Consider the following 24,889-nt stretch of genomic DNA (forward strand, 5'->3'; position numbering starts at 1 on the left):
GGGAACCCGAAAAACCTCAGTGTTGATGCAGGCAAGCACTAGGTAAGTGTCATGATGCCCGCTCCCGGGGAGCCGGTTCAAGCCCTGCGTCCCCGAAAGCGGACATCCAGTCCCCAAGGAAGGACCCAGCAACCCCATATAGGGGCCCTTTGGACAGTGTCCTGGCGCCTATGGCGCCAGACTCATAAAAGACATCAGTCCTGGCGCCATAGGTGCCAGGCTCATTATGGGAGTGCTTGGGTGCATTTACCTGATGCAGACCATGCTGCAAGATCCCGGCCTCCTTGAGGCCTGAAAGGAACTACTTTACCTGTGGGACTAATTTACCATCCGGGCGTGGTCGGGGAAGGATACATACCTGATTGGAGGAAGGATACATACCTGGAACTTCTTCCAAGGCTATTTAAACCCCACCCGAACAGCCACACGTGCTTCGCGTTGTTCTGCATCTAGCAGCTGGACGCTCACTGTGTCTGCTCCTGCATTCTGACTTCTGCCACGCCTGCCAGCATCCTGGATCACCTGCAAAGGAAGAAGAGAACAGAAGAAGGAAAAGTCCTTAGCTGCTAAATCCGCATCCCAGAGACATCTCGCCGACAATCCTGAAAAGGAAGACTTTAATTTAAAAGCTCATCGCGTCGATCGCTGCAGCGCCGCATTCCACTCACCTTTACAGGGCGCCTCCATGTCCAGCAGCGATCATCCGGATTCGCAGTCACGCCCCAGCCCCTAGGGAGAAAAAGACCAGAACAAAAGGTGAGAGAGAGAAGGGAATAAGGAAAGCTTAATCTCCATGTTAAGACTTACCCGTTGATTCATTCCCTCTTCATTTCGGGTCCGCGCCGCATCTTGGCATTTCCGGACCCCAGCCCCTAAGGGGAAAAAGAGACATCAGCGTTAATGAGCGAATGAAAAGACATTACCAAAGAACGCTCATTAAAGACTTACCTGATTTCTACAAGGATTTCACCTCTCATCTCGGGTCGGTGCCTGTTCCCCGGCATTCCGTACCCCGGCCCCTATGGGGAAAAAGACACTAGCATTAGTACATTAATGCATTGACACAAGGGGAACCACTTATCAAAAACTTACCTGGAAGCCAAGCAAGTTTGGTTCTCACCAATCCGAAAATCCAGTGAAGTAACTGGATACCAACGCGCCCCTGCATCAGAAGCAGGATGGAGAGCTCGTCCTTCCAGACCCTAAGGTGAGACGCTACGAGAAATCACAGAAGGGTTTCGAGGAGGGTGAGAGGGGAAAGTGGGAGGCCGATTGCATTACCCCGCAGACAGTTAATCCCCTATTTTCGCCTACAGAAGGATACTTCTGCGAGCCAGGCAAGCCAGATTTGGGGGTCCGGTCCAGTCTGTCTTCCGAACCCTGCGCATCACCTAGGAAGAGGTCACAGCAGCGCAAACCAGGCCAGCGCCTCCGTGGGAGTCAGGTGAGCGTAACAGTAAGACCCTGCCGGATAATATATTTAAAAGGGCAAGAGGACTTTGGGTGGGACGGGGGAAGCCCTAGAAATATAAAACATTGCGAGAACCATATTGTAAGGAATTTAACAATTGTTGAAGACTTTCTTTAGGGCAGACCGTTATTTGGAAAGGTATCCAGAACTTTTAAAACCCTGTTTCTTGGAGAAGAGATCCAAGCATTGGGCCAGGCAACGGCCAAGGACAAAGGCTGTTACTCCGGCCTCCTTCTTTTATTACATTTTTCTTGAGTGGTAGGGCTAGTTGGTGGAATAGGATTTAGACTGACGAGCACATTCGTTTTTAGTTTGTTAAGCAGAACTTCCCTCACAGTGGTACATCTAGATAGGCATTTTCTTTTAATTTTAAAGAACACCTTTGAAACATGTCTAATTTGTCCCACTCCTTATGGTTCACCTAGGCACCTGGGATAAAATACCACCACCCTTATACGAATTGTTCGTTTTACAACTGTTCGAATTACAATTGACCTTTTCACAATTGACCGAATTGTGAAGGTCAATTGTAACATATAAACCCCCACCCAATGCCAACCCCCCCAAAAGGTCAATTGTGACCCTTTTAATTCGGTCAATTGTTCATTTGAACAATTGTAATGTAAACAAACAATTTGGGTAATACCCCACTAAGCAGTTTCCAGCTTTAGAATTCGCCACTAAATCAACAAGGTTGCATGAAGAGTCCCTTATTGTTATGGGTAACCAGCTTGTGAAAAATAATTGTACCCAATACCATACTGCGATTTCCAAGAGGGTAGAAAAATAAATCGGGTAATCTACCATACTGCGATTTCCAAGAGGGTAGGAAAATAAATCGGGTAATCTACCATACTGCGATTTCCAAGAGGGTAGGAAAATAAATCGGGTAATCTACCATACTGCGATTTCCAAGAGGGTAGGAAAATAAATCGGGTAATCTATTGCAATCGTATGCAGTTTCTGACAGTAGCATTTCTTTTAACAGGTTACCCGTTATTCCTTTGCACTGGATTTCATGGACTTTATTGCAATGGGCTGTTACTTCATTAGCTATATCTGGGTACAGGAGTAGGCAGGCACTTATGCTAACATTAGCTACTGCAACACCCTATATCTAGGCTACAGCAAGTACAATCTAATCAAACTACAAACCCTACGGAACAAGGCGCTAAGAACAGTGTTCAATGTCCCTAAAACCCAGCACATCTCAGCTGTCAGATGTAGCACGAAATGGCTTGCAGTGAAAGACCGAATCAATCTCAAAACCATAAACCTCACCTACAAATGTCTAGCTAATGCTCCCCTCAAATATCTAGCCGACACATTTGCCAAAGTAGACTCAGAACGCCCTACGAGATCCACACACTCACACCACCTGATTGTACCCAGATTCAGACTGCAGAAAGCTGGCTATAGAACGCACTACCTGTTTACCGAAGAGTAGGACCTTCCTACTATAGTTTTAGGCAGAACACACAATCCTTGCTATGGTCCATTGATGTGTTAAAGTACACAGCAGCTCAACTCCCCTGTATATATCTTATGTAATACTTGTAATTATTGTAATCACACTGTAAATACCTCCGACTGTTTCTGTTATTAGCATGTAAGTTTCTCTGCTGTATGTTCAATCTATATGTAACCCATTCAACTATGTAAATGCGCACAGCCACCTCCGGGTTTGGTGCGCTATATAAATAATAAACAAATGCAAATACAAAAATTAAACACAAAAATGCTTTGAGTGGGAACCATTTATTTTCTTTCTTTCAGGTTTTTTTGCGGCCTCTGAATGGCAGTCGTCAAGCTCAACTGAGCAGAACAATTGACAATTCTCCAATCGAGGTAACATCCGCTGCAAAGATATCTAGGCTGGGGTTTGCTTTTTTTCCTTAGATTTGATACTTATTTCAATATTTCACACCTATAAAGGCAGAACTTGGCTTTTGGCTTTTTGTATAGAGAATCTGCACTGTTAATGCTTTAACTCAAGGCTTTACTCGCGAAGAGCAGTGGAATGCAGTGCATTTTTGTGGACAGCGCACTGCAGGGTCAAGGCTAGTTCCTGAGTATGATGTCACTGATTTAAGGCACATGGCAGTTTTCCTTGAACTTCACTGATGGCGCAACCTCTTCTGTGCGACCCTTTACAAAATGCGACTGCTCATTGATGAAAGCAAGTGAAGGCAACTTTAACAGATGCATGCTATGCTTGAATACTGTGTTGCAGCATCTACATTATTGAAAACTTCAACACTAAACTTTTTAGAGGCAAGCAGGAGAATGCCTATTTTAAATTTGAAATACAGTGATCTCCTGTTTGCAGGTGAAAGCAAAATCTTTCATCCACAAATCTTCGAAACAGGACGGTTGGTAAACTTCTTTAATGGGAAGCGGCACTGCCAGCATCAGTGGCACTGGCCGCCACAGACAACTATCGGACTACCTTCCCCTCTCCCCAAAACACAGGAGATCTTGGATCTTTTTCTAACATTAGTTCCTATGATAGGAGTGTGCTGAACAGCCCAGCGTAAGAAGTAACTCCGTTTTCTACGTATTCTCACAAACTTCAAAGCAGAGGTCATATGTTTGTCAATACTCTTGTTTGATTACCACTCAACCAGACACATAACTGCATGAAGCTTTAATTGGAGCAGGTCAGCTATATCTAGTTTCGACTACAGAAGCTGTCTGATTGTGACAGTGCTGTTGTCATGTTGCAAGTACAAACAAATGAGTTTACTGAGCAGAGCACGAGTCCTACAGTAAGAGAATCTGTGCTTGTACATGCCAAATGGTAATACATCTGAGGGGATCGAGCATCTAGCATAATACATGCAGTCACGGCTCTACATGGGCCAGAGCACAACAGCATTGTCTAGGTCTCTGATTTTTAGCGGCAATACATTTCGAAGGGATTGTGTCCTCCGACGTATTCCTTATCTTAGATAGAAATCCTTCAGCTTTGCTGGCCTCGGAAAATTTTTTCGCCAGAGGGCGCTGCGCGTCGATGATCGCCGAGTCGATGACCCTCGACGGCCTCCGTGCCGACGTCGACGTCATCCTGCCTATAAAGGCCGCGCGCAGCGTCCGTTGCTCAGTTCCGTTTTTCCGCGCTTCGTTGTGCCTCGGAACACCGTTGCTCAGTTCTCGTCAAGATAACGTATATAATAACTACTATTTACCTCGATATCGATGGCATCCTCCTCCGACCCGACGACCCCTCGGTCCGGTTTCAAAAAGTGCCGAGACTGCGGGAAGAAAATGTCGTTGACGGACCCTCACAGGGTCTGTTTGTGGTGTCTGGGAATCACGCACCAGAGTTCGGAGTGTGAGGAATGCCTTTCCATGACGGCGAAAGCCTTGAAGGAGCGTAGGGGGAAGCTCGAGAGAGGTAGGTCAACTTTAACTTCCTCGAAAGCTTCTTCGGTAGAGTCGAGACGTTCGTCTCCTCACCATAAAAAACACTCTCGATCTAGATCACGAAGTGGCTCCCACCACTCGTCGACATCGAGACACTCGAAGAAGAGACGTAGGAGATCCCCTTCGTCATCTTCGTCGAGTTCTCCTGAGAGAGTTCATTGCCCCACAAAACGCAGCTCGCAAGCTGAGTGGGAGGAATTCAGGAAAAAGATGCTAAGCGTCTTCGAGAAAGCGGCCTCGTCCCCCTCGAAGACAGCTGAGGGTGATACCCCGGGTAAAAAACCCAAAAAATCTAAACGCCGCGAGTCGCAGTACCCGGCGGAAAAGTCAACCCGAAAGCGCCTCGAGCCATCGGGAGATAAAGCATCATCGACGCCATCGTCGAAAACTCCTTCGAAACAGAGGTCGGCGCCATCGACGCCGTTGTCGAAGGATTCATCGGCGCATCAGTCGATCGAGTCGACGCCGACGTCGACGCCGATATCGACGCCGGTGAAGGAAAGAACCACGGCTACTCCACAGCCAACGGTTAGACAAAAGACCTCCGACTCGACGCCGAGAACGTCGACGTCGTTCTCGAGCAAGACTCCGATCCTTTCGAGTTCTTCGAGGCCTAGTACACATTTCTCGACGCTTTTCACGGCGCCTTCGAGTACTTTCACGTCGGTGTCGACGACATCGACGTTTTCAAGGCCTGTGATGATGGCTCCTTCTGCATTGGAAATGGGGTTTATACCATTCCAAAAACCAATGTATCCCCCTTTAACCTCGATTTTTGAGGAAAGGGAGGATTCAGACCAAGATATTGATTTACAGAGGACCACATCACCAGAGCCAGAGACTTTCGCCTCTGAGGAAGGAAGATTAAAAAATCTTCAGGATGCACTTCAGGAAGCTAGTGGCTTGGACACTTCTCCTGAAGCAGAATTTATCAAACCAGACCCAGGAGAACATGCGGAGACTCCATATAGAGCTCTGATGTCTAGAATCATAGAATTTATGGGTTGGTCTGCACCTTCTCCTGCCTTTCAGCAGGATGACCTCACTGACATACTGGACAAGGGCCCACAGGAGGATCCTGTGGTTCCATTTCATTCTGCTCTACAGAGAAGGATTTTGACAAACTGGGAAACGCCAGAAATTATCCCGGCAGTAAATAAAAAACTGTCAACAAAATACAGGGTGGCTAGTTCTGACCCTGAATATTTGTCAAAACACCCTACTCCTGAGAGCTTGGTTGTACAGGCTGCAACCTCATCAGGCAGCACATCTGCATACCCCACTGCTCCGCAGGATAGGGATGACAAAAAATATGATGCCATGGCTAAGAAGGTTTTTTCTGCCTGTAGCATGGCGTTAAAGTCTATTAACGCGACCTGTACGCTCGCTAGGTTCAGCCACACCCTTTGGGAGTGCGCTTCATCAGCGGCTGACTGCCTCCAAGAAGGAGAGGAAAGGGACGCATTTTTAAACATCATCAGGGATGGTAAAGATGCGATGTGCGAGACCCTACAAACTGGCCTAGATTCTGCTGACAGTATCAGCAGGGCCATGGCGGCAAGTACCACAATCCGCAGGCATGCGTGGTTGAGGAAGTCTGGTTTTGCCTCTGACGTGCAGACCAGGCTTTTGAATATGCCCTTTGACGGTTCTACCCTCTTTGGAAAGAAGGCGGATGACAGTTTGGAGAAACTGCAAACGTCCAAGGCAGCAGCCAAGTCATTGGGAGCTGCTATCCGTCAGAATACCTTTCGTCCTTCGGGATCATCGTGGAGAGGACGGTCCTTTCGTTACTATTCCTCATATGGAAGGGGCAGGGGACGACCGGCTCAAAGAGGCCAAGGAAGATTTACCCGTGGTGGACGGGGTAGGGGAAAGAAAGCCGCACCCGCAGGAGCAGGAGCCACTTTACCTTCGGCAACTGCATCAGCCGCTTCAAAACCACTCTGAGGTCTCCCCTCACAGAACACCAGTAGGGGGCAGGTTAACTCACCATCTGACGGAATGGCAGGCTATTACGTCAGATGCTTGGGCTCTGGAGACAGTAGCCCAAGGTTACTGCCTGCCCTTCCTACATATCCCTCAGAGTCATCCACCGGGGAACAACCCTTTGAAGCTTCCAGATCCGCTCCTCTTGCAGGAGGTTTTAGACCTGCTAGAGAAAGGTGCCATAGAACTGGTACCTGTAGCGGAAAGGAACAAGGGTTGGTACTCCCCCTACTTCATAATACCGAAGAAGGACGGAGGACTGAGACCCATCTTAGACTTACGGGAATTGAACAAATTCCTCCGAAAGGACAAGTTCAAGATGGTGACTCTCTCTCAGATCCTTCAGGCCCTCCAGCTTCAGGACTGGTTGGTATCTCTAGACCTCCAGGACGCTTATTTCCATGTGCCGATCCATCCCAGGCACAGGAGATACCTGAGGTTCGCAATTGGCAGCTCTCATTATCAATTTCGAGTTCTGCCATTTGGGCTAACCTCCGCCCCGAGGGTCTTTACCAAGCTAATGTCGGTTGTGGCTGCAAGTCTAAGGAGGGAAGGGATTCATGTCTACCCTTACCTAGACGATTGGTTGATCAGAGCTGTATCTTCGGAACAGGCTCAGAGACAACTAGATTATGTTTGCCACTTCCTTCACAAGCTGGGCTTCTCCCTCAATTTAAAGAAGTCACAGATGATACCATCACAGAGACTCCAATTCATTGGAGCAGTCCTGGACACTTCCCTGGGAAAAGCCTTGCCACCAGAGGTGAGGGCTCGAGATATTCTGCAGATGGTCATCAGATTTCAGAATGCCCAATATCTCCCAGCCTACGACTTTCTGAGGTTGCTAGGCCTCATGGCATCCTGCATATTCCTCGTGCCGGAGGCTCGCCTGAGAATGAGATCCCTCCAGTGGGCACTGAGAACTCAGTGGTCACAGTTCTCAGGAAGGATGACAGATCTCCTTCGGATCCCGGTCAAAGTAGCCCGAGACCTTCAGTGGTGGGCCTGTCGGGAGAACATCCTGAAAGGAGAAATGTTTTGGCAACCATGGCCGGAGATAACAGTAGTCACGGATGCCTCACTCACGGGGTGGGGAGCTCACGCCAACGACTTGACCATCAGCGGTCGTTGGTCTCCATCGGAGTCCAGACTACATATCAACCTGTTGGAGCTGAGAGCCATCAGACTAGCGCTGAAGGCTTTTCTGCCGTCTGTACGGGGAAGAAACGTCCTAATAATGACGGACAATACAGTGGCCATGCACTACCTCAACAAAAGAGGAGGCGTAGGCTCACTACCACTGTGCAGAGAGGCGATGCAGCTCTGGTTTTGGGCAATTCAGGAAGGAATCTCTCTATCGGCAATTCACCTAGCCGGAGAGAAGAACTTGACAGCGGACGCTCTGAGCAGGCAGAGCACAGTCTCTCACGAGTGGGAGATAGCTCAGGAAGTCCTTCAAGAGATCTTCGCCCTTTGGGGAACCCCTCAAGTGGATCTGTTCGCCACCAGTATCAACAGGAAGTGCGACAGATTTTGCTCAAGGGAATTTCCCCCGAGAGGAGCTCTAGGAGATGCGTTCGTAGTGGACTGGGAGTTCCCACTTCTGTACGCGTTCCCTCCGGTCCCTGTCATTCCTCAAATGATCAGGAGGTTGAGAAGGTTTCGGAAGACCATGATCCTAATTGCCCCGGATTGGGCCAGGAGAACGTGGTACCCGGACCTTCTAGACATGTCCATCTGCCCTCCAATTCGACTGCCATACAGAGAGGATCTTCTCTCGCAGAAGGAAGGTCAGGTTCTCCATCCAGCCATCAAGACCCTCAACCTTCACGCTTGGTGTCTGAAAGGTTGAGGTACAAGGATTGGGACCTTCCGGATGATGTTATGGAGGTGTTGCTTTCGGCCAGAAGGCCGGCAACTAAAACTCTATACCGCTGCCGTTGGAACAAATTTTGCAGCTGGTGCAGAGAAAAGAATATTGAACCCTTTTCTTGTGGTACACCTATGGTGTTGTCATTCTTACTTTACCTGGCTAATTCAGGCCTACAGGTTGGCACAATTAAGGGCTATCTCGCAGCGCTATCAATCTTTAAGCGCACTGCAGAGGAGCCTTCATACTTCAAAATTCCATTGGTAATACAATACCTAAAAGGATTAACTAATGTTTATCCCCCGAAACCTTTTCAAGTTCCCTTATGGGATTTAAACCTAATTTTAAACTTCCTAAAGGGTGCCCCTTTTGAACCACTACACTCTTGTTCATTGAAGCTTCTCACCCTCAAAACTGTTTTGCTAATAGCATTGACATCTGCTAGAAGGGTTAGCGAGTTGCAAGCCTTATCGTGTAAACCTCCACATACAATCTTTTACAAGGACAAAGTTGTTCTTCAGGTGAAGCCTAACTTCCTCCCGAAGGTAGTCTCGGAGTTTCACATCACTCAGAAGATTATATTACCTTCTTTCTACCCTCCTCCTCATCCGGGGAAGGAGGAAGAGAGACTGCACAGGCTGGACCCTAAGCGAGCCTTGAGCTTCTATATCAGCAGATTGGCTAAGATCAGACAAGCAGACCAACTCTTTGTAGGTTATGCAGGACATAAGTTGGGCCTTCCAATAACAAAACAAACCATCTCCAGATGGATTATTTTAGCCATTCTGGAGTGCTACAAATTGGCAGGGAAGGAGCCTCCTCAAAATCTAAGGGCTCATTCTACCAGGGGTATCGCAACATCCTCAGCCCTTCAAAGAGGGGTGCCAATTCGAGATATATGTGCGGCTGCCACATGGTCGTCCGCACATACATTTACCAAATTCTATAGCCTGGATTCCTCCTCTAGTCAAGAAACTAGATTCGGCAAGGCTGTGTTACACTCTGTCCATTCTGGAAGGGTAACATAACTTTTATTACTCCCGCCTCCAGTCACAATACCACTGCTATGGGAGTCTATCTAAGATAAGGAATACGTCGGAGGACACAATCCCTTCGAAGAACTAGTTACTCTTACCTTGTAACGTTCTTTCGATGGGATGTTCCTCCGACGTATTCCTTATCGACCCTCCCATCCATCCCCGCAGTATGACTTCCTGTGGGTTTGCAGCCTATGCTCCTTCAAGGTGATTAGTCTAATCCAAAAACATTACTGGGGACTACAAAACGGAACTGAGCAACGGACGCTGCGCGCGGCCTTTATAGGCAGGATGACGTCGACGTCGGCACGGAGGCCGTCGAGGGTCATCGACTCGGCGATCATCGACGCGCAGCGCCCTCTGGCGAAAAAATTTTCCGAGGCCAGCAAAGCTGAAGGATTTCTATCTAAGATAAGGAATACGTCGGAGGAACATCCCATCGAAAGAACGTTACAAGGTAAGAGTAACTAGTTCTTCTACAGTAGTCGGAGGTACATTCAAAGGTTAAACGTGTATTGCTTAGTAGGGTAAACTACAATTTGTATAAATCTCATCAAGGTACTTGTCAAAGCCAGTGGTAGTTTTTGTGGGTAATATTAGCTTCCGATTGAGCTACCATTAGTTGTGTAATTCCTGTTCCACCAGCAGAACCAGCACTATTCCATTTTTAACCCATCATAGCGATTCTTCAGTAATGCCCTTAGGAGCAAACCACAAGCCTGAGAGCCCAAGTTTAATTGCCATATTTTTAACATACCTATGGGCCTCATTACGAGCTTGGTGCTATCTGGGTGGTAATTCACCGAACTTTTACTGTTACCGCCGCTTGGTCTTGCAGTATTATTGGTGGAATACAAGTGGCGGTGTAAGCCCCAATTTATATTTATTTTTTACTCCACAGGACTCAATGGGGCATTTCCGTCAGAATTGCCGCTGCGGTATTAGTGGTGGTGATGTTAGCTACTTGTTTATTGCAAACTTCTAATACAGCACTAAAAGGATCTGTTCCAAACTGAGTGTCCAAATTTTGCCAAAATGTTGGTTGACCTCTGCATAGTTAATGCACATTTCACTTTGAGAACGCCAGTCTCCTATGAAAATAAACTCGATCCCTAGATAATGAAAATGATTTACCTCTAACGTTTTCCCCATCTACGGTCAATATTATCTTTTTTCGCTGCTTTGTTTCTTGGTGGGCTATTTTTTTTTTGTATTCATTTACAGGCCTTTTGTTGCACGATTGATGAAATAAGGCTAATTGCTTTTTGAGGCCCTTCTGTGTTCTGGATAGTACAACAGCGTCATCCACACATAACAATATGTCTATTTTGCCTTTATTTCGAATTAGGGCGTCCGCACTCAAATCTGCTAATTTCTGTTGCAGTATCCAGCTACATTAGATGGACCAAGAGTGATGCCAAAACGCAGCCCTTCCAAACTCCCTTTCTGACTATAAAAACCTGTGTATTCTCTCCAGGGACATATTTCACTGTAGCAATATTGTCAGTATATTAATCCATTATACCATTCACCAGGCTCAACTGAAGAGTCTTACCTTTTAGACAGTTCTGTATTTCCTTCCTGAAGAGACACTAAAAGGTGCTTTCAAATCTTAAAATAGCAAATATATGCAATATTTTCTAATGACCACATACCTGTGTATTAATAATTGCATCCTGAATGCCTGTACAATGGTACCAGGTCCCATGCTTGCCAAGGGTTTAACATATAATTTTCACCCATCATTCCTCCAGTCTGGTCAAAATTACTTTCCCAGAGAAATCTACCAGTGATAATTGTCGATGGTGTCCTGGATCTTGTCTATTATAATTTGTAATAATCTCTGCCACTTTCCAAAAGGCTGTTTTCCAGACATTCTAATCGTATTAAAAAATAACTGTTAAGTATGGAGACCATATTGTTAACTTGATCTTTGAATAGATGTGGTATTGTGTATTGCCCAGTGCATGGCAATTGTTTTTTGGTATAAAATGGGCTTTTCTATTTCCGCTATAGAATATTCACTTCCCACATTTAACAATGTCAAATCATTTAATATAGCCATTTCTGTTTTGTACTCCTTCTGTGATTCGCGGCATATTACTGTTAGGGAGAATTCTGATTCTATGGCTAATGTCCCTTACCTATAGAGTGCCTCAGCAGCTTTGCTGGATTTGAAGAGTTTGTTTCTTTTTTTCCGGCTAAGCGTGAGACTCTTTTTCCCACTCTTAGGCATTTTTGCTGTGTGTGTTCTAGGCTATTTTTGTGTTTGCCTATGGGGTTTCTCTCACCTGCATAGGAACCATCTTTATACACATGTGTACACAGCACCCTCCATGCAGTGACACAGGGGTGTCGTAGCGACCCCCAAACATACATTCCATACCCTGGGACTGACTTCTGTCTCCCAGGGCAGGTAAAGTCCCAATTGACTTTACTAGTCAATTCTTATGAACTAAACCAGTACAACCCATCTTACTATGGAGGTACTGGAAAGGGTTAATAGTTTTTCCCTTATGTTCATTTTTGGGAGGGTACTGTACAGTCCCTCTCAAAAAAGTTTCTGGCTGGTGGCAGTGGTTCCTACCAAAAATATTCGACCGCAAATATTTCCCTATGGGATTTTCCCATTGTTCGAGGCTACCACTTTTTCCGACAGCCTCTAACATACCACCGGTGTATTTTAATATTAACTTTACTCCGGTAGGTTTTATTTGCCAGAACTTTAATATAACTTCTTTCTTGTGTCTTTCTCTAAACTCCTAACCCACGTCGGGGATCTTTTGTTCGTCCTTTTGGCAGGCTTCTGCCAAGAAGCCCTCCTTTCGGTGCCACTGAGCCTGGGGTGGGTCCATTGGGTGAGAGGGGGAGTAGGATCCCTGAACAGGGTTGCCTCAGCAACCCATGTCACACGATCTATCCTAATAGGCTGGAGGGCCTCCCGCCAAGATGACCACGCCACTGTGTGAGTGACAGCTAGGCTGTATGAATGGGGATCTTTTTGCATAAAAGCAGGGTCCTGAGGACTGGAAGAGCAAGACGTCGCCACTGGAACTAAGAAGCCGAAGAGGAGAGGAGCCAAAGACATCTGCAACGACTGAACCACCGGTGAAGCCCACCTGCAGCGTCTCACCACTTTTCTCCACACGACGAGAGAATATCTTCATCTGCAAGAGCCTTCTTCCCTTGAGCTGGTGGGGCCAACCAGTTTGCCAATTGCCTTCCCGGACCTGACTTGGTCGAATCTCCCATACCCTGTACTCGGAGGCCGGATAGCCAGGCACCAGTCCACCCGGACCGTGATTTAAGGAACATACCTTTTATTCCTCGGGGTAGCACCGCGGCTGGTTTCATCCCTGGGAAGTGCAGTAACTCGAACCTTCCTCCACGACAAGAGCCTCTCTTCCTCTGCTGGATCCCCCGAACTGCAGGAACTACCAGGAACAACTGCCACCACAGGAGCCACTTCTTCATTTTAAAGGTAAATTGTTCCGCCAGGCCGCCCATTCTTCGCGGTAGAGCTAAAGGTGTTTTAAATCCTTTACCTACCTGTTGGGTCGGCTGCCCCTCTCTTAACATTGTGTTTCACCTTCTGCATCCGCCTTTTCAAAATTGTTAACCAAAGACTTTACTGCAGCTACAAGAACGTTTTGTTCCTGGGCCCTTGCCCTGTACCACTGACTCTGGAACAGGCCTACTGACTCTGGTTACATTTGTTAGAACTGCCTTCCTTAGTTTGTTTCTCAACTAGAACTGTGTGGATGCACCTACGTCTTATACTACCCCTTTCATCCCCTCTCTAAACCTTGTGAAATGCCATTATGCTCAATGTTCATTTAAGTATTGCCTATAGTGATGCACTGTCTTGCTTAATCTGGTTCACAAACCTATGGGAAGTGTTGCTAGGGTGTGTAAGAAACTATTTCTATATAACTTGTGTTTTCCCTCCCTTGTGAGAAATTGCTAGAGTATCCCTTGTGTGTAGTTTTCACTGTGCCGTTTTGCTCAGTTTTCACTCTGGTTCACTTGATCTACAATTTAACTAGGGAGTGTTTATATTTTTCCTTCACTTAATTTAACTTGCTTGATTACTGTGAGAAATGTGTTTTACTAGAAGTGTATAAAATAAATATATATCTACTTTTTAAGACAAATCTTTGGTCAGTGTTTCCTTGTACCATAGTATTGTAGGCCTATTGTTTAAACCCGGAGTACTGCTCATCTCCCTCTTGAGATAAGTCTGACTGCTCAGCCACAGCTACAAACTAAATCTTTGTGGTACAGACTGATACCAAAGGGGATTTATTGCTTTCACCGGTAGTCCTAATCTGGTGTAGTGCTCCCTAATGGAACTGCACAGGATTCTGCCTAACAATTACCATAAAATGCTCTAGCCAGGCCCTATCTGTTATACAATGTTCTGAATAATCACCTTTCGTTTTTGATGTAGGTCAGGAAGTTCAAAGCTGTTCAGTCCAAAATTCCTACACGCAGGCTCCAAAGAAGTTCCACGAGAGTAGCTCCAGGCTTCAGGATCAATACAGGCCTGCTCACTGTGCAAATGAAGCAAGCACTATAGTGTAGGAAAAACTGTTGAAGTGCATGCCATCCTGCAGACTGCCGCGTGCAACCAAAATAGTGGCCACGAATCTACATTAGACTGTAGGAATGTGCACACAGGGCCATCCTCAACTACATTCCTCTGTGAGAAAAATAAAAAAAGTGAATAAGTCTAAGCTGTGGAAACGTGGGCCTGGTTTATCAAAGGCATTGATGCCAGAATATCTTCCATGTGCGGAAAAGCTGAGCACCTCACCAGACAAATTCAGATCTCCATGAATTAGAGCGCAACCAAGCAACTGTTGATGCTTTATTCCAACTGTGCAGTTCGGCAAACTATGATAGTGTGAACAAAAGTAATTTGCTTCCAAGTTCTATCATGAAGGATGAATGGGAGAGGGGTTTTTGATCAACTGCAATTCAAACTTTCTCTTGAATTCAACTGTTACCCATGATTCCCCACTTTGTGACCAAGTTAAAGGTGTGATGGTGTATTATCCAATGTGAGCCGGACAAATGATCTGCTCTTGAGTTGCCTCCTATATCGGTTAGCAACCAAATTTCTCTCTGGACCTATCCTGCTCTCTTGTCAAGAAGAAAAGTCTGATTCTCGAGCATGGGGTCTGGCATGGATTCACATGCTCATGAATATTCCCCGTCGTCAGGCTGGGAATACTCGGTAAAGAAAAAAACCAGTATCAGTTTCGTTTCTGATCTGTCTTTCGTAGTAGTAACCAATCACTGATCTCTGCGTCATACTGACCACAGCCAATGACTGCCCTCTACCCAAGCCCCGCCTCTGGCAGCCATCTTCAGATTTTTACCGGTCAAAAGAGCTCAAGCTCCACCGACTCTCCATCCGATCAACGGGGGCCCGTGTCGGATTCGTCTACGCCCCTCAAGGGTGAAGATTCGTCGAGCTACGCTTTTGGAGGACTCCAGAAGTTTCTCAGGCCCATCTCGGTCATGGCCCAGGAGAAGGGAAGCTCGACGCCTGGAAAGCTGTTCAGGGTCTGCCCTGGATGCCAGCTGCAGAATGTCTTTAAGGAAGACGAACACTCCTTTTGTCTTTACTGCCTACATGAGGACAAGACACACGTGGAGAAGGACTGTGCGTTTTGCGGCAACATGTCGGAGCGGACCATGAAGGACCGCCATCAACGTCTCGCCAACTGGCTGGAAGGGAAGAGCCCGTCCGGCGAGAAGAAGAGGAAGAAATCCGAGCGGTCTTCTAAGACCTTTGAGGACGCCCCGGCGACGGGGGTCCAACATAAGGCCAAGCATCGCGAGTCCGCTGGCACCGGGAGCACCGAACGGTCGGGCTCTACGGGCGCCAGGCAGGGCGCACCCTCCCCGGCACCATCAACCACGAGCCAACGCTCTGGGTCGGGTAAGAGGAAGGCCGAGCACCCGGCGAAGCTCCTGGAGAGGCCCCGGTCGAGCTCGAAGGCGGAGGGGGAGCGAGGCAGTGTCCCCCCCCCCTCAAGGAGAAGGCGGTGAGCGCACCAAGGGTGGTGAAAGCCTTAATCCATCCGGCCAAGGCTTCTATCGATACAGTCGCGGCGGCCCTGGCTCAGCCTGTGGAGGCTACACCAGTGGTGGCGACCTCGGGGCTCAGAGTCTCCCTGCCACCGCGGAGGGAGTCCTTTTTTATGCCCATCGACAGGACCCCCGTGAAACCTCCGACGGAGAAGAAAAAGGGGGGGCAGGAGGTCGTCGTGGATCCGGCCTCAACCTCTGAGGAAGAGCTGATCGAGGTCTTAAGCCACGGCGTTGGCGTGGAAGAAGACCAGCCCGTCGGGAGGGATCCCGACGCAGGAGACGACATCGTCGAGGGTATCGACGGGGCCCCTGACCGCCCGTCGGATTCCCCTCTGCCAGTGCCGCAAGACAACTCGGCGGCCATTTTGTTGGCTATACAGTCCTTATGCTCAGAGATGAGGACAAGACTGCTGTTACCAGTGGAGGAACCACTCCCGTCGGGGGACCCGGAACCAGGCCCTTCGGGCAGCCCCCCTCCTAAGAAAAAAAGGATTCACCCTCCACCTCCTTTTCAGCCGTCGCGCCCCGTTCAGCCCTCCTCCCCGTCCACGACTCGAGGGGATGATACGGGGACGGACACGGCCGCGACGGGTACGGACGACGAGGTGTACGACGAGGATCTGCCGTCGTCTCCTCCCACCCGGGCTTCCCCGCCCGACGAGATTGGATCTTTTCACTCCATGATCGCCAGGGCATCCGAGCTCTTCCAGCTCTGCCCTGAGGAGAAGAAGGAAGGTTTCCTTTATCAGCGGCGCGAGGCCAAGAGGAAGACGGTCCTCGCGGTACCTCTACTGGACGATATTTGGGATGAGTGAGGGCCTCGCCCTCCTCAAGAACCCATCAACGACGCCGGCTAGAAGAGACCGGTACGAGAAGAAGTACCGGGTCCCGGACGCGGCCTCCTTGTGCCTCCGGGCACAGCCTAGCCCTGCCATGCACAGAAGATTAACCCTATAAGGATTACGGCTCCCCAAGTACTGCCGTACCTGTTGACGCTGGCCAAAGCTGGACTGGCACACGCGTCCATCAAGATTCATCTTGCTGCGATCTCCCGATACACCAGAACCACGGGGCGGACGTCCTTGTGGTCTCATCGTCTGGTGAAAGAGTTCATGAAGGGACTGTTCAGATCGTTCCCGCCGGTGAAGGCTCCGGCCCCGGCGTGGGAGCTCAACGTGGTGCTGACCAAGCTCATGGGACCTCCGTTCGAGCCTCTGCACTCGGCCCAGTTGAAGTTCCTGTCGTGGAAAACAGCGTTTCTTGTGGCCATCACCTCCGCACGACGGGTGGGAGAGATCCAGGCCCTTTCCTGCAAGGCCCGTACTTGACTTTTCACGACACGAGGGTGGTGCTCAGGACGCACCCTTCCTTCATGCCCAAGGTGCCGTCGGACTTCCATCTCAACGAACCCTTGGTGTTGCCTGTGTTTTTCCCGTCGCCTTCGTCGCCGGCTGAGAGGACTTTGCACTCGCTGGATGTGGCTAGAGCGCTGAAGTTCTACGTGGACCGCACAAAGTGTTTTCGGAAGACGTCACAACTCTTTGTGAACTTTGGACCTGTCAATCAGGGGAAGCCTCTCTCGAAGGCTTCCATTTCCAGATGGCTCTCCGGCTGTATCATGTACTGTCACCGGTTGGCAAACCGACCGCTGCCTGGCCGTCCGAGAGCACATTCCACCAGAGCGATCGCAGCTACCACGGCGTTCCTATCTGGTGTGCCCCTGCTGGACATTTGCAGGGCTGCTACGTGGAGGTCGACGCACACCTTCACGAAATTCTACTGCGTCGATCGGGATTCCAGGGAGGAGTCCAGGGTCGGCCAAGCAGTGCTGCGCAACCTGTTCGCCTGAGTTGAGCCTGGTGAGGAGGTAAGATTGCTTAATGTTGAGTTTGATGTGATGCTTAATGTTGAGCCTTTGCCACCTCCCGTGGTTGTGCATGTGGGTACTGTTATGTGTTCTTTATTCATGAGCATGTGAATCCATGCCAGACCCCATGCTGGAGAAGGAACAAGTTACTTACCTGTAACTGTTGTTCTCCAGCATGGGTCTGGCATGGATTCACATGCAAACCCTCCCGCCTACCCCTCTGCGGCTCTTCACTTGGTCATACTGCCACTTCACGTGCTTCCAAATCTGAAGATGGCTGCCAGAGGCGGGGCTTGGGTAGAGGGCAGTCATTGGCTGTGGTCAGTATGACGCAGAGATCAGTGATTGGTTACTACTACGAAAGACAGATCAGAAACGAAACTGATACTGGTTTTTTTCTTTACCGAGGATTCCCAGCCTGACGGGGAATATTCATGAGCATGTGAATCCATGCCAGACCCATGCTGGAGAACAATAGTGACAGGTAAGTAACTTGTTCCATACACAATCAAAACTGCAGCTCTGTGAATGTGACTATTTAGCTCTTTGAGTTTGGCCGTTAACAGCTATCAAAAGATTGCATGGACTTATTTCTCCATCTTGAAGCAGATTTCACCAATATAACTTGGGCAGGATTTTGCTTCTAGTTTCATTTAAATGGTTTTATCTTACTGACATGTTTTCAAGTCAGATTGCTGTACGGAAAAGTGAGTTAAAGCTCGTCAGGAAATCCAGAGGCCTACGTGGACCAGTACCAATGTACTAGCACCCAAATAGAGGGTACATGCACAAACAAGGCTCTGATGGAAGGACAGAAAGGGATAGAAAGAATATCTAACTATCCCTGCCTAAGTGGCAAAACCTCCTCTAGGTAACAGTGCTTTGCCACTTACAAACAGTGGATAGAAAAAGAAGTAAACTAACCACCTCTAGGTAATACTTTCAGCCTTGTTGGACCTATGCTACTCTCTTCCCCTATGTGTAGGTGGAAATAGGAAGAGAAGTGCTCAATGGTCACTTAAAAAGGTGCACCTATGGTCAATTGGAGAGGCATCTAGTGGGGTATCTATCAGTTTATTAGCCACTAGATTGTCTTTCTGGCTAAGGTGGACTCAGGTCTAAAAACGACAGATACCTTGAGATACAATGTTCGACATAACAAACAACGAAGAAGACACCAAGTCCCACAATCCGTCGTGAAATGATGTAGATATGACGGGCCATGGGTAGTTGGTAAAAAGGAATGCTCAAACTACAAGGTAGGCATGATTTGTGCCTCTTGTAAGTAGCAACCACTGTCAACCGGTTTCTGTGGCATGTGTGCGGGTGAAGCCACTTTCATCAGGACAGTCTTCTGCTCACAGCAATTGGTACAGTCTGGTATAAACAATTGAAAGACTGACCATATTGAGGGAGTAATGATTCAACATGTAGGGATTGTCAATACTTTACCCCCAAGTTGTAAGTGCCGTAAGGCTGGATCACATGGGGAGGGAACCTAATGGGAAACAAAACGAAGCGTATGTAGCCATATTCACCTCAGAGCTAATAACATCAAATCAATTGAATATGAATAACACATAATTGTTATCCACATAAGCAACACTGCTAGTACTAATATTATTGTCCATGTAGGAAGAAGGGACATATAGTTTCATGTCATCCTGTTACAGGTTGTAAGCGGATGCCCACATCTGCAAACTCCATACTTGAATCAAAGGTGCAAGGGAACATAGGTGGGTCATGTATGGCCTACTATCAGTTACTCCCAAAGTCGGATACCTAATTGATATCTGTCCAAAAATGAACAATCATGAAAAGGAAGTCACAGGGAACCCCAGCAAGTAATTAACGGAAGGGGGCTTGGTAAGCAAGGTAGTACAATGCAAATAACAGTTAGTTAGGTATTCAGCCATACCTTCGATAGGTCCCTGCTCAGGTCGTCAGAGCTGGTAAAATAGGTGTACCCATATGTAAATGGCACACATGGATCCGAGTCCCCGGCTCTCTGTGGGGAAAGGGAAACATGTGTTCTTAAACTGGGGCTACCAGCAGTTGATCGCAATTTAATGTACGTCCGGAGGACGTCCGTGGTAAATAAAGGAAAACAGCACATAGTGAGCTGCAGGGTCCAGCATGGTCGTAAGGAACTTAATTTGCACAGGAAAATGGGCGCTTGGTGGTACGCACGCTGCCTTTCCCAGCGGATGGTGTCAAAGTGCAGCCCATTTCAATTACAGATGTAGTCCCAGCTCGTCTGACCGAACGTTGGTCATGTGAGCGACTGGCACGCCACGGCCGGAAGTCGGGCAAGACGCCTGAACCAGAAGTCAGTCGGTACTCGGGCGATATGACCCGGCAAACTCAGCTTTCTTAGCAAAGTCAGGCAGTAGAATAGAAATAAGCCTATTCATGATAAGACTTAGACAGGCACCTTGGATGAACAGGGTGACAACACTTAGGTTTAGTATGAACTACCCAAAGGTTTGGTAGCTATTAGCTTAGGATCGATCAGGGATGTATTGAGGCACACAGTACTCGGAGCATACACTTAATTCAAGGAAACACGTACACATTAGAAGTTATATAAACAAAAATAAGCATTACTTTTATACACATTAAAGCTTTTATTCTTTAAGTAAGCTAAGAACTATCGCACGATAGCATTAAACACAGAATATATATGCAATATCAAAAGGATAAAAGATACTTTAGAACACTTTTAGTAACACAAAAGTAGTAGAAACTTCTGAAACAAGTATGCCGGCTATAGACCAACTTGTACAACTTTAGTTAACCCCTGCTTAACCAACTTAAGCAGTCAAACCCTATTCTAGGTGAGTCTCGCTGAGTCAAGGGGGGCACTGGGAACCAGTGGCCAAGGGCTGAGGAAGGAAAGTCAGGCAAGTAGTAGATAAGGCAGAGTCTTTGAAGATTTATTCTAGCTTGCAGTTGAGTAGCAATTCAGTTTCTTTAGTAAAGCGCACAAGGGGTTGTCCACCTCAATGTAGCTCATCAAGGCCTAGTAGGGGATGCAAGTAACAGCTTAACTGCAACCTTCCGAAGCACAGGAACAACAACGCATGCCCCAAGAAAATATTGGGGGCTGAACAGTACCTTATCAGTAAAGAAGCTTGTGCAGTAGGACGGTCCCCCAGGATAGGCAACAGCAGACCCCTGTTCAGGATTTGTCGCCTTGGCAACTAAAGAAAAGAACTTGCAATTGATCTGATGGATCCTCTCGACTAGTGGACACCTAGCAGAAGATCTTCACTGCACTGGTTTATTGGTGCCTTTTTTCAAGGCTCGGTTGTCGTGCTGTAGACTTTTCACTGGTTCTCTGTTCGTGTCTTGGCTGAGGGGAGCTTCAGGCACGGGATGCAGTTTCTGGAGTTCCAGGAGAACGCCTGCAAAGTTTCTGAGGAAAACGTGCTTCGGTTGACATTGTACCGCAAAATGGCTCAGGACCCCGGGTATTGGTGAATTGCAAGTCGTGGAGGTTGCAGCTCTTCCACGAAGGGCGCAAAATGCAGTTGGTCTTGGGACTGGTTAGGCCCACCAGTCTAAGGGATGAAATCCTCTGCTTCGGGGCTTCCCTGTCACTCAGAATTTGATGCCTGGTCTGCAGCGATTACTCAGACGGCTCTGGCGGTCGCTCGAAGGGTCTCCAGATCATCATCCTCGGATCTTCAATTCCAGTGGTTGACTCTGAATTTCTGCTCTAGGACCCTCGTATTTTTTGCAGGAAAACTGGCTGAGCCCACCAATCACCAGGCATGCATTTATTCAAACTTGGGGAGGGCTGTCCAGTGGGGGCCGCCAGCCTCCCAGCACAAACTGGTTCCAGTCAGGCACACTGCAGGACAAAGACCGGGTGAGTTTTGGTCACCTCCTCCACTTCCTGTCCTTTCATGCATTAAGAGAGCCCTGGCAGGTTTCCAAGGGTCGCCCACCAAAGACAAAAAAAAAACGTCAAGTGTGGACTAATGGTCCCTTTGCCTGCTACCTGTTCCAGAGAGCTAAGCCTTTAAGCCTTGTTGCACTGTCCTGGAACCACCTTTTAAGAGGAGTTTGTCTATCTGTTAGGTAGATTTTCCTTCATGAGTGAAATTCTCCCCACTTTCGTAGTCCCCACAACATTTTTGCTGGACAATTGGATTTTTGGACTGATTCTCCTGAGTGAGTGAGAACATTTTTCCACACTCACTCATTCTTTTACTCTGACATAGGGAACCTTATTTATCTCTTTAGTACTTTTTAATGGAGTCATGCTTTCCTCCATATTTTCTGGTATCTACATTTTATTATTGCAGCACACAGCACTTTCTGTGCAGTGTTGCTGGAAGCTCCGCAAGCGTTCCTTTTTGTTTTACCTGTATTAAAACATGTTACTAGGGCAGGGGGGGAGTTCATCTGACAGACTGGTGGCAGTGTACCATTTTGTAACATAGTTATTTATTGAGGCTTTAGACCTACTCTTATCAATGAAAAACCTCAAGTAAGTAATACAATAAAACAGAAATAGGTTTCAGCATTCTGTTTGTGTGGTACAGTAAAACCATTACAAAAAAAACCCTAGAATCAAGGTACCTTCCCTAAAATGTCATTCGGTGGCTAGAAAAAAAGGTGCCTTGTGCTTTTGGAGTCACAGGTCCCAATAAAAGTATTTTCAGGAGGGTAGGATTCTTTTAGAAAGTTGAACAAGTGTTTGCTTCAGCAAAAAAGTAGTTTGTAAGTGTTGCAGATTACAATAAATCTAGAAGAAAGTCTTAAACAGACTCTCTAAATCCACCCACCTTAGTATAGATCCAGTATGCCTAACCAGAACACCAACGCTAGGCAAGGGAGGCAGGAGAGAGGTGAGGTTAGGACTTTACACCCAATTAATTGTATGGGGACAAGGGAGCAAAATAGGCATGTTTACTGACCCCGTGTACTCCGCCTCACTCAGGGAACACTGTAGGAGTTACTGAAATCGCAGGGCCTTCTGAATTCATGCCTTGGTCTCGTTGGAGGAAGTCCAGGGGCATCAGGTGCAGACATCACTTCGGGTGTTTGGTTTTGGGTCTGTTTAGAACGTCGTTCCGAACTATGATGGATCTATTCTGGACACACAGACTACTCAACCACCACTCTGATGAGGGCCTCTGAGGCCTTGATGCAGAGAGCAAATGGGGATGGACACTTTAAGAAACTGAAATGGCAGAAAGGAGCCCTTGAGGGTAATAATCACAAATAATCAACTACTCCAGTACCCAAAGGTAGTACTCATGGCATTAGTCCCCCACCATTCAGTTCCAGCCCGACAGGGAGGCTGAACAAACCGGAAAGCTTCTTTTGTAGGTGTGTTGTGCAAGATTCAGTTCCCAGGGACTTCAACCCTGGGCCAACTAGAACCCCTCCTCCACCTGTACAATGGAAAACAACAAACTACATTTGCAGTGTAAATGCTGGGTCTAGGGGTGGTTGAGGACTGGGAACCTTATCGGTGACCCAGGACCACATAAGGATTACAGGGGCATGGGGGACTCATGTGGTGGTCCTTCTGGCCAGCCAACGTGGGTCTGATATTCTAAAAAAAAAATGGGTAAAGCACAATGTATGTGGGGCCCTAAAAAAGGGTCCCAGAACAGATCTCCAACATAGGAATTTTGTCTTAACTGCATTTTTTCTACCTCTAACTGTTATTGAAGATTTTCATCTTTCTGATAAATCTTCCTGATTTGTGTCAACACCGAAGCTTTTTGAGTGGGAATCTTTTTCCCCTCACCTAGTCTTTTACTATTTTTATGAGTGACCTTTTATTGGCTCTCCATAGGATGTGATTGGAGTTATAGTTTCCTGTGACATTGGAGTGGCTGTAATAAACTATGGCAGCAGCCAGCATTTAAGTGCAGTGGCTTCCTTTTAACTCTTATTATTTCTTGGGAGAAGTACTGTTCCCCAAAAAGTAAAGTGGGATTCACATCCCCTTTACATTGATTTTAGTGAGTCAGTATACCCCACCTTATGTGGAGTGCTGGGGAGATGGAATGTATCCCCTTTCTCACTTTCTTGTAACATTTTTGTTACAATTACAAGTTTACTTGAATAGCTGGTTGCAATGGTTTTACTTTAGTGACTTCTTTGTCTTATTACTCATAGGGTGTTAAATCGTCCTCAGTAATGCAGAGGAGGCCCCCATTCTGCTAGAATGGTGCAATCCTTCTTTTTTCGCCATTTCCCGTTTGCTTGTTGTTTCTGAGGTCTTCCCCTGCCATTATAGATGGAAAACCGTTGGTGGAAGGTTTGTCTTCGGCTGGAACCCTTTTCTATTCCCCGCTTAGGTTCCAGAGTGTCTGAGAAGGCAGGAAGCAAGGGAGGAGTCCAAAACTCTGTAGCCCTTTGTCTTGCTCCTTGCCCGAAAGGAGCAAGTTCCCAATGGGGGAGTGTGATGGGGTGCTGGCTGGCCTGATTGGACAGCCAGACTGCTCCTTTCTGTAAACTGTAGGGAGAGTTGTGCTGTTCTTCCTGATAAATGCTCAGAACCTGGAAGTCGACCACTGGAGCTTTAATCCGAAGAGGATGATGAACAAAAAACATCTGTAGCGATTTCCAGCAACCGGAGAGCCTGCTGTGTAACCGCAGCCTGATGCAACCGTTCCTTCCAATCGACCTGGGGGTTCCAAATGCAACGACCCCTACCCAGAGGCTGGTATGATGCACTATCCTCATGAAGACTTGCATTTTGAGCCCTCCCATGATGTGCTGTGACCTTGCTGGGCTGTAAACTGCCTGGGACCTCAAGCCTGAGTGCAATGCATGGTCTTCCGAGGTGGACTCGTGCTGGATCTCCAGAGACACGATTCGAATCCATGAAGTCCCCTCACCAGAGTGCAAGACCAAGAGAGTGAAGAGAATCCGACCTGCGATATTCGTTCTTTATCTGGCTGCTATAAAAAGGCACCAAATGCACAGAGCCACGGGAATCTGTGAAGTATCCTTTGCTTGAAGCCTCCTCTGACGACTGCTGCTGCAAGTTCCCATCCAGTGTCCAATTCTTTTGTCTCCAAACCAAGAATCCAGGGACTAGGTCCTGTGCTGCTGCCTCCTGAAGGCATCCACTCAGCTCTTCTTTTCTCCTAAAG

General features: G+C 47.5%; 1 protein-coding gene across 3 annotated transcripts in view; it reads left to right on the forward strand.

The window, feature by feature from the left end:
- Nucleotides 1-24,889, forward strand: part of HASPIN (histone H3 associated protein kinase) — a 734,185-nt gene that overhangs the window by 213,401 nt on the left and 495,895 nt on the right. For 2 of the 3 annotated variants that reach the window (XM_069604709.1, XM_069604711.1), the window contains exon 6: nucleotides 3,248-3,319. The exons of the other annotated variant lie outside the window; for it this stretch is intronic. In XM_069604709.1, the coding sequence (XP_069460810.1) occupies nucleotides 3,248-3,319 (72 nt within the window). The remainder of the gene's footprint in view (nucleotides 1-3,247; nucleotides 3,320-24,889) is intronic. 3 annotated transcript variants of the gene reach the window in all.

Source organism: Ambystoma mexicanum, chromosome 1p (genome assembly GCF_040938575.1).
Source record: "Ambystoma mexicanum isolate Mex_15411 chromosome 1p, UKY_AmexF1_1, whole genome shotgun sequence".
NCBI lineage: Eukaryota > Metazoa > Chordata > Amphibia > Caudata > Ambystomatidae > Ambystoma > Ambystoma mexicanum.